The sequence below is a fragment of the Cucurbita moschata genome, unplaced genomic scaffold, assembly GCF_002738365.1.
Source record: "Cucurbita moschata cultivar Rifu unplaced genomic scaffold, Cmos_1.0 Cmo_Scf00023, whole genome shotgun sequence".
Lineage (NCBI taxonomy): Eukaryota > Viridiplantae > Streptophyta > Magnoliopsida > Cucurbitales > Cucurbitaceae > Cucurbita > Cucurbita moschata.
Window position 1 is genome coordinate 759074 of NW_019268539.1, and position 14707 is coordinate 773780.

General features: G+C 40.2%; 1 protein-coding gene and 1 pseudogene across 3 annotated transcripts; one reads left to right on the forward strand and one right to left on the reverse strand.

The window, feature by feature from the left end:
• Nucleotides 1-7519: 7519 nt before the first annotated feature.
• LOC111460205 (probable plastid-lipid-associated protein 11, chloroplastic) lies at nucleotides 7520-10532 on the reverse strand. 3 transcript variants are annotated; one of them, XR_002713388.1, is made up of 4 exons: nucleotides 10006-10532; nucleotides 9779-9844; nucleotides 8153-8356; nucleotides 7534-7860 (listed from the first exon to the last, which is right to left on the reverse strand). XR_002713388.1 is itself a non-coding variant. In XM_023103344.1 (3 exons), the coding sequence occupies exons 1-3, from the start codon at nucleotides 10482-10484 to the stop codon at nucleotides 7761-7763; spliced, it is 645 nt and encodes a 214-aa protein (XP_022959112.1). In that variant the 5' UTR covers nucleotides 10485-10527; the 3' UTR covers nucleotides 7520-7760. The 3 variants fall into 3 exon arrangements, 2 of the variants coding, with proteins under 2 accessions (XP_022959112.1, XP_022959113.1); XM_023103344.1 differs by lacking the exon at nucleotides 8153-8356 and having other exon boundaries at nucleotides 7520-7860; nucleotides 10006-10527; XM_023103345.1 differs by lacking the exons at nucleotides 7534-7860; nucleotides 8153-8356 and adding an exon at nucleotides 9506-9631 and having other exon boundaries at nucleotides 10006-10528.
• Nucleotides 10533-12114: 1582 nt separating this feature from the next.
• On the forward strand, nucleotides 12115-14669 carry LOC111460203 (annotated as a pseudogene).
• The last annotated feature ends 38 nt before the right edge of the window (nucleotides 14670-14707 follow it).

The following is a 14707-nucleotide window of genomic DNA, read 5'->3' on the forward strand; positions in this document are numbered from 1 at the left end:
GTGCCACAGGGTAGCTCACATAGGCCACAGGGCCCAGGGGTGGTGGAGAGCTAACACCATGGTACCCCCTATAGTACATTTTGAGCCATTTTCATTCTACCAGGAGTAGACATGATTTTCGTGAGGTGTCATACGGTGTCGTGCATTGTCCGTCCAATGTCCGATTGACACCAAACTTGGCGAGCATTCATACTTCATATGGACGGACTTAACTCCCGAACCGCATGCCCAAATTCCTTCCAAAACCCTGACTTTTTGAGGTTAAGGCCCGGGGCCCTACCCGGCCCTTCAACAAGCCTATCTTGTCCTTCATGTCTATGCTGATGTCTCTGTTATGCTTGTGTCTCAACATGTCTTCAATGCCCACTTTGCGTGGTGGTGTGTTGGATGATGCATCGTCCTCCTCGATCGCATCATGGCATTCTTCTACGTTGGCCCGCATATGGCCGGATGGGCATCTCTTGAGGGACGCCCCTTTGCTTGTCATGGCGTGAGGGTCACAACCTACTCTCTTCATAGTAAGGTTGTGACATTCTCCCCCACTTAACTTAGTCATCGTCCTTGATGACTTACTCGGGTCACAATCATATTGCGGATTGTGACACTTCGCACCTTTCCCTCTTCTCGTAACCCTTAGAAGTAAGAAAAATAGTTTACAATGTTTGAAGGATTTCTTATTCTTTTGTTTCCTGTAAAGCTTGTTTTTGTTTTCGGTTGAGTCTTGACTTGAAACACTTGATTTTAAGACTATTATCCTATTTACCGAGTGAAAGAAACGAGAGGAAAGAAAAGAGATACTTTTACCTCGTGAAAGAAGGAGACGAAAGAAGCCAAGGTTCAGGTTTTCGGTTGAGTCTTTCTCTTTTAATTATGATTTAGAATTGTTAAGGAGAGAAGACGAAGACAGAGTGAAAGAGTTTTTTTCAACAAAGGAGAGGAGCGAAGTAATGAGACCGAAGGGAAAGGAGCTGTTATCTATGTAATTGAAGAAGCTATAGAAGAGCACCACCACGGTTCAGGTTCCGACACATGGGGGATTAATTCAGCAGCAAGGATTGTGAATCGAGGAAAGGGAAGAATGTTACCAGAATTTTGAAGTCACCCCCGACCGAGACCTAGATGGAAACCTAACCTAGTACGTCATAATTGATAAAAGGAACAACCCCCTAGGAAAAAAACAATAACAAAACAAAGGCAAAATGTATTGAGATGCTCGCTCTTTGCATCGGCTGAATATGGTCATAGTCTAGAGTTCTTACTCGGGCTCGGTCTGTTACCATCAGCACCAAACAAAGAAGCCTTATCCTACAGGGAGGTGCGAAGAACTCCAGGTGGAAGGGAGTTTTCTTAGCTCCTGATACTTCGAATGCTAAATCCTTAACAAGTGACAATGACCATTTCGGTAGACATCAAAGTCCAGTCCAAGATTCATAAGGAATCATAAGAGCCCAGGGGACATACCTTTCAATCAAATCTAGACATACCTGTATGAGATCGTTAAATAGATCTTCAGAGACGGAGGATAGCCTCACTGCTTCGCTCCTCTCCTCTTCTCGTCGAGCAGCTTCGCCCCTCTAGTTCTATTATTATTCTTGACTTTACTTATTATTATATATAAAAACGACTCACTATCAAAATGAAAGACAGTCGATTATCTACCCAAGAAGATAGAGAGTCCCACATAAGAGAAAAGGTCACAAATAGAGTTAAAACAAGTAAGATTGCAAAGGCATAATGATAGTAGGGTCTGGATATCGCCGCCCTCCGAATCGGACGTGAAGGTCTCCCCTCATCTGGCTCTCTGCAGGGGAATCTCCACTCACTGCTTCTCCTAATATCCTCCCTTTACCACATCATGGGGGTTTACAGGAGATCCTAGAAGCTCGCTCAGAAAGGCTGCTATACCATATCTTTTGACACAACTCGACTCTAGTAGTCACTAGACTCACTATAGTAGTCCGTCCAGCTGCTATTGAAATCATTACTCTTAATTCTCCTGTGCTCTAGCAATTGCTTTCCCTAGACCACAACCATGTAGTTAGGTAAGGACAATCAATTCATAGTGATGGGAATCTAAGAATGAATGGGGATCCCTATCAATATAAAAATGAAAAATATTTAGAGTTTTCTCTCTTTCTCTCACTCAATAGATGTATCTGGTCTCTCTTTCTCTCACTTAATAGTTGTATGGTCTCTCTTTCTCCCACTCAATAGATGTATGTCTCTCTTTCTCTCACTCAATAGATGTATCTAGTCTCTCTTTCTCTCTCTCACTCAATAGATTATCTGGTCTCTTTTTTTCTCACTCACTCAATAGATGTATCTCGTCTCTCTTTCTCTCACTCACTCAATAGATGTATCTGGTCTCTCTTTCTCTCACTCACTCAATAGATGTACTCAATAGATGTATCTGGTCTCTCTTTCTCTCACTCACTCAATAGATGTATCTGGTCTCTCTTTCTCTCACTCAATAGTTGTATCTGGTCTCTCTATCTCTCACTCACTCAATAGATGTATCTGGTCTCTCTTTCTCTCACTCATGTATCTGGTCTCTCTTTCTCTCACTCACTCAATAGATCTCAATGATGTATCTGGTGATGTATCTTGTCTCTCTTTCTCTCACTCATGTATCTGGTCTCTCTTTCTCTCACTCACTCAATAGATCTCAATAGATGTATCTGGTCTCTTTTTCTCTCACTCACTATTCTTTCTCTCTCACTCAATAGATCTCAATAGATGTATCTGGTCTCTTTTTCTCTCACTCACTATTCTTTCTCTCTCACTCAATAGATCTCAATAGATGTATCTGGTCTCTCTTTTTCTCTCACTCACTACTCATCTGGTCTCTCTTTCTCTTTTTCTCTCACACACTACTCTTCTGGTCTCTCTTTTTCTCTCACTCACTCAATAGATCTCAATAGATGTATCTGGTCTCTCTTTCTCAGATATATCTGGTCTCTCTTTCTCTCACTCACTCACTCAATAGATGTATCTGGCCTCTCTTTCTCACTCACTTAATAGATCTCAATAGATGTATCTGGTCTCTCTTTCTCAGATGTGTCTCCCTTTCTCTCACTCATGTATCTGGTCTCTCTTTCTCACTCACTCAATAGATGTAGTCTCCCTTTCTCTCACTCACTCAATAGATGTAGAATAGATGTAGTCTCCCTCACTCAATAGATGTAGTCTCCCTTTCTCTCACTCACTCAATAGATGTAGCCTCCCTTTCTCTTGTAGTTTCTTTTCTCTCACTCAATAGATGTAGTCTCCCTTTCTCTCACTCACTCAATAGATGTAACCTCCCTTTCTCTTGTAGTCTCCCTTTCTCTCACTCACTCAATAGATGTAGTTTCCCTTTCTCTCAATACTCCCTTTCTCTCATTCACTCAATAGATGTAGCTTCCCTTTCTCTTGTAGTCTCCCTTTCTCTCACTCACTATATAGATGTAGTTCTCACTCACTCATTCTCTCACTCATTCCATACTCCCTTTCTCTCACTCACTCAATAGATGTAATTCTCACTCACTCAATAGATGTAGTCTCTCCCCCTTTCTCTCACTCACTCAATAGATGTAGCTCCCTTTCTCTCCCTTTCTCTCACTCACTCGATAGATGTAGTCTCCCTTTTCTCTCATTCACTCAATAGATGTAGTTCTCACTCACTCAATAGATGTAGTCTCTCTCCCTTTCTCTCACTCACTCAATAGATGTAGTCTCCCTTTCTCTCACTCACTCGATAGATGTAGTCTCCCTTTTATCTCATTCACTCAATAGATGTAGTCTCTCTCCCTTTATCTCACTCACTCAATAGATGTAGTCTCTCTCCCTTTATCTCACTCACTCAATAGATGTAGTCTCCCTTTCTCTCCCTTTCTCTCCCTTTCTCTCCCTTTCTCTCACTCACTCAATAGATGTAGTCTCTCTCCCTTTCTCTCACTCACTTAATAGATGTAGTCTCCCTTTTCTCTCACTCACTCAATAGATGTAGTCTCCATTTCTCTCACTTTTCTCTCACTCACTCAATAGATGTATACTCTCTTTCTCTCATACACTCAATAGATGTATACTCCCTTTCTCTGGTCTGATACTCCCTTTCTCTCACTCATTCAATAAATCTTTCTCTCACTCACTCAATAGATGTATAAGATGTATACTCCCTTTCTCTGGTCTGATACTCCCTTTTTCTCACTCACTCACTCAATAGATGTATAAGATGTATACTCCCTCTCTCTCACTCACTCAATACATGTATAAGATGTATACTCCCTTTCTCTCATACTCTCTTTCTCTGGTCTGATACTCCCTTTCTCTCACTCACTCAATAGATGTATAAGATGTATAAGATGTATTGCGCCGGAAAGCGATGATTCACTTGTCCCCTTGTCCATAGGGACCTCGTGGCATACAACTTATGGAGCTCTCGAATAGCCTCTCCTTAATTGAGGCTCGACTCCTTTCTCTGGAGCCCTCGAACAAAGTACACCATTTGTTGACACTTTAGTCACACTTTTGACTACACCTTCGAGTCTCACAATTCTTTGTTCTAGACACTTTAGTCACACTTTTGACTACACCTTCGAGGATTCTATTGACATGGTTAAGTTTAGGGCATGGCTCTGATACCATGTTAGATGAATAAGACTCTCCACAATGGTATGATATTGTCCACCATAAGCTCTCATGGCTTTGCTTTGGGCTTCCCCAAAAGGCCTCATATCAATGGAGATAGTATTCCTCACTTATAAACCCATGATCTTCCACCAAATTAACCAATGTGAGACTCACTCCCCATAATCCTCAACATACCTTAGGGGCCCAATATCTCAATAGCACCTTTGTCTAAAGCTTCGAATGAGACTGAATATCAGAAACGCAGGAACGATCTGACTAGAAAGTCATTCAAAACTTGATCGAAGAACCCGCATTTATTGAAGAAGCTATAGAGTTGATTACAAAAAGTACTAGTTTGAAAATCTCGTTGGAATTGATCCACTACGAAATTTACATTATACGCAACAAAAGCACCTGAAGTACTAAATAGAATAGGTATTAGTTTGGTAATGGTTGGATTAGCAAACTCGAATTCGATAAGAAACTCATTTTTTGGTAGTACGAAGGGGGAATTGGCCCAAAAATCGGATAGGGGTCAAGACGCAGTCAGGTGCTGGCGGCTCACTCAAGTGCCCCCTGAACCGGGCAAAATGGTCGCCTATTACACGGCTCACTAACTCTGCCTGGGGTGGGGGTACCTATTATTAGTCGGCGGTCCAACGCATCCCTACTTAAAGGATGCTGCTTAATTACAAAGGAAATTTTTTCTTCATCGTGAGAGTTCCCTTTCGTTAAGTGCATCGAGCCAGGAGTGAACATCATCATCTTCTGCAGACAAATCTATATCCTCTTTCATCGTTAGCTTATCTAAAGTGGAATAGTATGACAGGCTTTCCGGAGAATGAAACGAAACCCGCTTGATCGATATGAAAAAGATGCGCTAAAAAAACCTCTTACACCCCCCTCGCCAAGTGATCGAGTTTAGTCGGATTTGCTCTATAAGTTGCTCCCGTTCCGGACTGACTTCCTGGAAAGATAGGATTGGGCAATTCTGCCCGTTCTAGAGTTGACCTGATTATTAGAGAAAGGGGAAAAGGCTTTTTTTTTAAGACGTTGAGTAAGGGGGAGGAGCTTGAGGCTTCTCAGCCACAGGAACAGGGAACGAATCCTCCAAAAATGGAATGAGTTCGCAATGACTACCACAATCAGCCCCCTCATCACTGACCGCTATTTTTTCTTGGTGGGAGTGAACAATGTTTTTTCTGACATTCATTTCTATTGATGAAGAGGTGACCTTGTGCTCTTTAAGAAATTCAGGCAAAGCCCCCCCGAGCCCGAGTTTACTAGGGATCGTAGAGGGACACCCAATCAAGGCTGCCACCCTTGCCCTTTAGAGATAGGGGCAAAGCAACGAGACCGATAGAGAGAGGGGCACAACAAAAAGTCTTCAAAAAAAGGCGTTGAAGGCCTCAAACTCATCCGGAGTTGGAGAATGACAAAACACTTTCTCAACTAGAATACATCAACAAAACTGCCCTTCCATATGGATCATCGTGGCATGAACTTTGTCAAGAAATTCTGGGACTTCCTATTGATCTTGATTAGTTCCAGCTTGTTGAGAGTTCTCTTTTCTTTCTAGACCGGACCCTTTTTTAGACCGTCTCCTGAAACACCTGCTTATCCCGCATGTGCTTTTGGAGCCCCCCACTCATTCAATGACTTGCCTGTGATTGTAGCCATTCCCCGTAAAGGGAGGGAGGAGGGAATCGTCTGCTCCCATTTATGTGACGAACCGAACAACCATCGTTAGGTCCTGAATCCTGCAAACCGCCAGATCCAGACCAAGATCTGATCTCCATTACGTGGTACGATATATCTATCGATTCGAAGAACTGACTTTCAGTTGTAAGTCATCTATTCTGCTCCTATCTAAGGTGATGCTAGGTTGCTTTATCTTCACTCTTCACAAAGACAGGTGCAGGTGCACTTCGCTCGGCCATTTTTAAAATTATATGCAAATTATGTTACACCAATGTTTTATCATCTTGTCTTGGGGGAAGCTGGAGAATTCCCCAACAACCTATGAGCTTCGACCCACCAAAATAACTTCCCACCCCTGTGGTAAAATTGTTTTGTTGGAAGTTGGAACCTAACCACCGGACTCGTTTCCATCTTTTTACTCTCTATTTTTAAGTTGGGCGAGAGCATGGATTTGTTTTAAAGGTGCACATCGCTATTGACTTTCATATAAATTAGCATTGAAAATCTAATGATTCAATTTTATTAGTATGAAAATGATGTTTTTGAATGTTTATAGATTATTGGTTATCATACAACTTGGTAAACTAGTTGTGGCTCGAATTAAAGATGAGAATTGTAGGTTGAGAGAGACATTGTAGGTTAAGAGAGACAGATGACCATTAAAAGGAGATGGCAACTACTATGATTTGCGGCTTCGAATGATGAAATGTCATATGGAGAATTAATGAGAGTAATTGTTATAATTGAGAACCAAAAGTAATGACCAACCTAAACCAATGAAATGTCATATGGAGAATTAATGAGAGTAATTGTTATAATTGAGAACTAAGAAGTATTGACCAACATAAACCACAAAAGAATTATGAGAGTTACACAAAATTAAAAGTTTAAAACCACTTTTTTTGGGATCATGCTAAATTTGACCGTCAATCAAGGTATTGGTAAAAAAAAAAAAATCAAAATTTCACATACCGATATAGATATTTTTATGAAATGATATTATAACAGCCCAAGCCCACCATTTGTTACGATCCAAGCCCACCACTAGTAGATAATCCTCTTTAGAATTTTCCTTCCGAGCTTCCCCTCAAAGATGTGGGATCTCACGGATATTAATACTAAAAACATTTGGATGGACTACAGATGAATGGATACCTGTGCCTACATATATTTATCAATAGATATGTAGGGGCCTATATACATGGGATACGAACATTTAACTTTTGACATGAATATAACCCCATTATCAATGGTTAGCCCAAATAATGGTAATCAAGGTTTACAACAATAATACCTAAACAGTGAGAGCAACAGCATGAGTGTTGCATAATAAGGACACAGAATCCAGAAGGATAGACGTAGGATCAATTTAGATGACTAACACTAATACAATACAATCTACTGCATCGTGTTTCTATAGCAGCAATGAAAACCAGTGATCTAGCTTTTCATTCTTTCCAAGTGTAGGGAGCACGTTCAACGATTAAATAATCATCTCGGATATCTTTTACAACCCGGATATCATCATCGAGGTATACCGTCTCGAACCTATAGAAAATAAGACAAAATGCCACATTTATGCTCATGATTGAACAACAAATAAAATGGTCCAGAACATCTAATACTCTTATCTGTAAGATCTAGACATTATCTTTCATTCAAGTTTAGATACAAGTATGAACGCCCAAACCATTACATGTTGCGAGATGTGGACATGAACATTTAAGTTAGAAATGGACCCAAAAAAAAAACAGAGAATATTTCATTTTTAGTAAAATCCACTTTTAGTAAAATCCAAAAGTAAAATCAAGCGATTGGGTGCAAGTAAATAATATCGTACCATTCACTGTAATAGAAGTAGAACTCGTTGAGCTCTCTTATTATAACTGGAGGCATTAGAGGACAAGACATCTATCAACATGCCGTAAATAGAATCGAACTCCAGTTTTCCCATGTCCATGATTCTTTGGAGGAACAAAACAGGCAATGGTGCTGTAGGCTGCTTGGTAAGTAGTATTGGTTCTTTTGGAATAACCTCAACAAGCTAATGTCGGTACCGTCAGATCAGAAACAGAGAAGTACAATATAAAAGAAAGAGGATTAATGCGAGATCCCACATTGGTTGGAGAGGAGAGGGAAACGAAACGAGTATGAAAACCTCTCCCTAGCAGACAAGTTGTAAAACCGTGAGGCTGACGGCGATACGTGATGGGCCAAAGCGGACAATATCTTCTTTAAATCCAATATTTGCGATACTTTACTCATTTAAGATGGTAACTCCCCAATAGTTTTAGATCCCACAAGAAAACGGAAGTTCTATGGTGATTTTCATTTCGATACTTCACTCATTTAAGATGGTAACTCCCCAATAGTTTTAGATCCCACAAGAAAACGGAAGTTCTATGGTGATTTTCATTTCCTCGTTGAGAAATGATCTAGTGGTAAGCACACTCGTCTGAATTTCATTTTAGGATATGATAGGTGGATCTGGAACGTAGTTGTAATGGCCCAAGCCTACCACCAACAAATATTTTCTAGCTAGTGAGAGGTTTCCACACCTTATAAAGAATGTTCTGTTCTCCTCCCCAACCGATGTAGGATCTCACAATCCACCCTCCTTCGGGGCCCAGCGTCCTTGCTGGCACACCGTCTCATGTCCACCCCCCTTCAAGGCTCGGCCTCCTTGCTGGCACACCCCCTCGTGTCCACGCCCTTTGGGACTCAGTCTCCTCGGCACATCGCTTGGTATCTAGCTCTAATACCATTTGTAACGGCCCAAGCCCACCGCTAGCAGATATTGTCCTCTTTGGACTTTCCCTTTCGAGCTTCTCCTTAAGGTTTTTAAAACGCGTTTGCTAGGGAGAGGTTTCTACTCCTTTATAAAGAAGGTTTCGTTCTCCTCCCCAACCGATGTGGGATCTCACAATAGTACTTTGAAGTTATCAGCCACTTTGATGGATTGATGAATATTTTTTTCAGACACATAATATGTTTGATTGTAATGTAGCATGTAATGAAGTCAATAGGAATTTGTGTAAGATCATGGAATGTGTTGTTATTTCTATAAAACCACAGCATATCTTCAATAGAATTCTCTCTTTGAATGACTTTTCAAACCCCTTGGATTCATATTGATTACACCCCTTGGATTCATATCTTCATATCTTCAATAGAATTCTCTCTTTGAATGACTTTTAACATGAAGGATGATATTGTCCGAGAATCAGCTTTTTGTAGAGACAGAAGGTGGAGTTTTTGATGTATCAAGGATTGAAGTCATTGATGAGTCTCAGTCTATAATTTGTCCTAGCTTTTGATTCTAGTATTGATCGAACAAAATCAATGGTTACGGCAAGAACATGGTGAACTCAGAGTTTAATATCAAATATTTCAGACATGTCATATAAACATTAACCATATATAAAAAAAGCGAACAAAAGGGAACTCATAAAGACAATTAACTCACCAGCCCTGTCCGAATGGTGGCAAAGGAATTTCCCAGTTTTTTCCTCGCAGAACAGCACTTGTAAATCTAAACAACCAGATTCAAACTCAATATCAAATCAAATGTACATTATATGCTAATTTGATAGCTTTAAAATACAACCATTGAATTGAAACAGCAATTCATCTATGAAGACTAAATTAAAGGCACATTGGTATGGATTAAAAGTAGAGGCAGAGAGAACATACCTAAAATTCACTCTCTGAGAGGAAGCAACTTCAATGCTGGATCGAACGAAGAAAACCCCATCTGGAGGAAAAGTGATGACATTATTAAGACTCTTTTTCTTGACATCAATCACCTGCAAAACATCCCCAGCTTGAGTACCAAACAAGTGAGCCTTCTCAATGATGAACAGCTGCTCTTTCTCAGTGGTCCATAGAAGACGCCATGTCGCAGAAAGTGAATCGTCCGTTGTGACAGAATTTCGAGCAAGAGACGCCAAGGCGTCGATTGATTTCACAATTGAAGCAAGTTTCTGAGGGCTTTTCTGGGTCTTGAGACCTCTTTCTTGGTCGGAGATGAGGGCGAGGAGTTGGTCTTTGGGTGATTGAGATTGAATGGATATGGAAGAACAAGAGATTTTGGGGAGTTGAGAGAGACGGGTTCCAATGGAAGAAGAAGGGGAATTGAAGGGACGCGATGGAAGAGAGAGGGATTTGGCCATAATGAGAAAATTATGTGATCATCCATCCTCTCTGAGTTTTTTTTCTAGGGATTATTTCACAATTTTTGTGAAATAAAAAAGAGAAAAATATATATATATGAAAAAACCAAAAAATCACAATTTTATTAAAAATCTATTTCTTCTTCAAATTATTCTAGGGTTTTACAAAAGAATTCCTCAACGATTTACTTTTCGAAGTAGAATAAATCAAACAGAGTACCGCGAAAAATCTAGAAAAACCCTAACCCCGTCGCGACGTGATGGTTCCGGGCTAGGTGAAACAACGACGGCAACCGAGGCCCTCCGATCATTTTCTCGACTTTCTTCGCCACTTTAGCTCTCAAATCCATCAATGACAATCGGAACTCCTTCAATTCCTCTAACCTCATCCCTTCCACCGCCAACTCCCACCAAAATCCGCCGTTATTTCTCGACTCCTCCGACACGTGAGTCAATTCCTCCGCTCACTTCTTCGCCACTTCGAACTTCAACACTAAATCGGCGAAATCGCGATTAAATTCAGTTACAGGAACGAAATTCTCCGCCGGCTTCAGCGGCGACAAATTTCGAGTCAAATACCGATCCAAAAGCACGTCAACATTCGGATGTGCAAAACAAAAAAACCTTATCGTTCGGAGAGAAGCCAATGATGGCAACCTCTGCTCCGCATAGCACAGAAAGCTCACCGGCCTTCTTGAAAAGTCGGGCACGACGCTTCGAAAAGGTCACTAGTTTGCTGCTCTTCTTCTCTAACTTCTTGATTTCGATCTTTTGACGGCCAGGAGTTTTCTAAAAAAATTTCGTGAAATTAATAATTTTGTTTTATTTAGTTTCGGTAATTAATATAAGTAAAATTAAAGTGAGTCAGCTATTTATTGTGATAAATTATTTACATTGGTGTTACAAAATTAAAATAAAATAATAATAATAATAATAGAATACGAAAACTCGATCATAATAGACCAATTTTGGGTTTTGACTTTGAAATCCTTTCGTTGTAGTAAAGGTTGGACGTTAGATCTCCAATAAATACAACATTTTCGCTTTTAAGTTATTTACATAGGTATAAAAAAGTGACTAGTCTCCATCTAATAACTCGTTTATGTCTTGCTTCCCACTCCAGTAATGCAAAACTCAGCAGCTAATTCAATCTCAGATTGAAGCGATTTGATTCAATTCTCTATAGTTCTTCAATATTCTCAGTGATTCAAACAAATCAAACAAACCTTCTCATAATTCTAGCCAACAAGATTCTCATGACCCATAAACTTTACAAGATTCTCACGACATGTTAGTATCCGTTTAAAAAATGCTTATAAATTTTTAAAAGTAACCTTAATTTCAAGCTTTTAGAAAGAAAAAAAAAATTCATATCCTGAAAGATAATTTGTCAATATAGGTAGACAATTTAATATTAAAACATTTTTAATAAAATTTAAATGCGTTAATGCTATTTTTTAAAATTAATTTAGATTTTTGAGCATCAATAAAACTTTTTAAAATTTAAGTGTGAGATTATGTTAACCAATTTTTCCTATTTTTAGACTAAATTTATATTTCTTCCTCTATAAATATAATCATACTCTTATTTCTTTTCACTACAAACTTCACTAATAAAGCAAATTCTACGATGAATTTCTTCACTCTCCTAGTTATTCTTTTCGGATTCTCCTTTTGTTCTCTGTTCATTGATAATGGCCCCGTCGTCGTTCAAGCTTTCCATAAAGCTTTCCATAAAATCTATCCCGAATTACAGTCTCTCGAAAACGGCAACGACACTACTGAGATCAAGCAGCTCCATCGAACTGGTTTCCACTTTCAACCTCATCGTCACTGGATGAACGGTTCGTAATTTTTACATTTTCATTACCTCATTTCCTCTCGTTGATACAATTTTACCCGACCGGATCCGATCAAACCTTAAAACAGTGTGCACATCTGTTTTTCTTTATTTGGTATTACTATTATTATAAAAAATAACATTTCCCTTATGACGCGGAGAATACACGTTAGCACATTGTTTTTATAATTATTTTGATATGAGCTCCATAAACATGTCATCTTATGCAGACCCGAATGGCCCAATGTATTTCAAGGGAATCTACCATCTATTCTACCAATACAACCCCGAAGGCGCGGTTTGGGGGAACATTGTCTGGGCTCACTCAATTTCTAGAGACCTTATCAATTGGAAGTCACTCAAACCCGCGCTTTCCCCCTCAAAGCCCTTTGATATCAATGGCTGCTGGTCTGCCTCCGCCACCGTCCTCCCCGGCCTCAAGCCCGTCATTTTATACACTGGAGTCGACTCCCAGAATCGACAGGTACAAAACTACGCCATTCCAGCGAACCTCTCTGATCCGCATCTAACCGAGTGGGTCAAACCGGATAACAATCCGATTGTTGACCCGGGTACGGAGGTCAATAGTAGAGCCTTTCGGGACCCGTCGACGGCGTGGCTGAGCTTCAACGGTCACTGGAACACCATCATTGGCAGCAGGAGCGAGCAGACGGGAATGGCGTATTTGTATAGGAGTAAGGATTTTTTGAATTGGACTAAGGTGGAACAGCCTTTGCATTCTGTTCCGAATACCGGAATGTGGGAGTGCCCTGATTTCTACCCAGTTTCCCACTTCGGTAGATTTGGTGTGGACACGTCGGTGACGGGAAATTGGGTTAAACATGTGTTGAAGGTGAGCTTGGAGATGACTAGATAAGAGTATTATACGGTGGGGAAGTATTATCCGATGACGGACAAGTATGTTCCCGATAATACCTCGGCGGATGGGTGGAGTGGGCTGAGGTATGACTATGGCAATTTCTATGCTTCCAAGTCGTTCTATGATCCGATGAAGAAGAGAAGGGTTTTGTGGGGTTGGGCTAATGAATCTGATAGTGTCCAGGATGATGTTTCCAAGGGATGGGCGGGAATTCAGGTCTGTTTTAGATGCAATGTGCTCTGTTTTGCTCTGTTTTGTTCTATTTTTAATTGAATTTGCTCTATTTTGTATTTGGGCCGACCTTTTCTTTCTCCTTTTTGTAGGCGATTCCTAGGACGGTGTGGTTGGATCCCAATGGAAAGCAGCTCTTACAATGGCCAATTATGGAGCTCAATAGGCTGAGACGGAAGATAGTTATGATGATAAATCGAAAGCTGGTTAAGGGACAAAATGTTGAGATCAAAGGAATTACTGCGGCTCAGGTTAGTATGTTTAATTTATAACAACCCGCTCTTAACCCAAATCCCCGACACTGTGGTTTGTAGCAAGTTAAGAAGATGTGAAAGCACATCTAAGATTAAGGGAACAAACTGGGTGTCATCATTTGATTGACTGTTTGAGTGGTTTGTAGCAGGTTAAGAAGATGTGAAAGCACATCTAAGATGAAGGGAACAAACTGGGTGTCATCATTTGATCGACTGTTTCATCGACTGTTTCTTGTGTTTTATATAGGCCGATGTTGAAGTTATCTTTAAGTTTTCGAGTTTGGATAACGCAGAGACATTTGATCCAAGCTGGGTGGACGCACAAGCCGTGTGCAGTCAGCTAGGATCAACGACCCAAGGTGGTGTCGGACCCTTTGGGCTTCTGACTCTGGCTTCAGAAAACCTTGAGGAGTTCACTCCTGTGTTCTTTAGGATCTTCAAGGCAGAGACTAACCACGTGGTTCTTATGTGCTCTGATGCAAGAAGGTAGCTTCAATTCCCTTGTCAAAGGACCTTATAATTATTTTTTCATATTTACAAAGCTCTTGTTTCTCTCTTTTGGTGTAGCTCTTCTTTGAAGGATGGATTATACAAGCCGACATTTGCGAGTTTCGTTGACATTGATTTGTCGAGTAAAAAGCTCCCATTAAGAAGCTTGGTACGTTAGAGTCATAGTCCAATACGTTCTCGCGCCGTATCGGCAAATCTAAACTATGTATTATTGTGCAGATTGATCACTCGGTGATAGAGAGCTTTGGTGGAGGAGGAAAAACATGCATAACTTCGAGGGTATACCCAACAAAGGCAGTGTTTGAGGATGCTCATTTGCATGTGTTCAACAATGGAACAGAGTCTATCACAGTGGAGTATCTCTAAGCGCTTGGAGTATGAGAAATGCTTTGGTGAACTAACTCTTTTTTAAGTTAGAACAAATTTCTAACCACTAATAATGTTAGAACTAACTCTTATTTTTTGTTTAATTAAGGTTGTAATGCCTTTTTTTTTTTTTTTTTTGTTT

Bases quoted from the DNA above. Each gene is read 5' to 3' on its own strand.
- LOC111460205 (XM_023103344.1), bottom strand. From the start codon at position 10,484: ATGGCCAAATCCCTCTCTCTTCCATCGCGTCCCTTCAATTCCCCTTCT. The intron at 9,845-10,005 runs GTATGTTCTCTC...CTGGTTGTTTAG, and splicing joins TCTCAGAGAGTGAATTTTAG to ATTTACAAGTGCTGTTCTGC. The intron at 7,861-9,778 runs GTGAGTTAATTG...TATTTTCTATAG, and splicing joins CCACCATTCGGACAGGGCTG to GTTCGAGACGGTATACCTCG.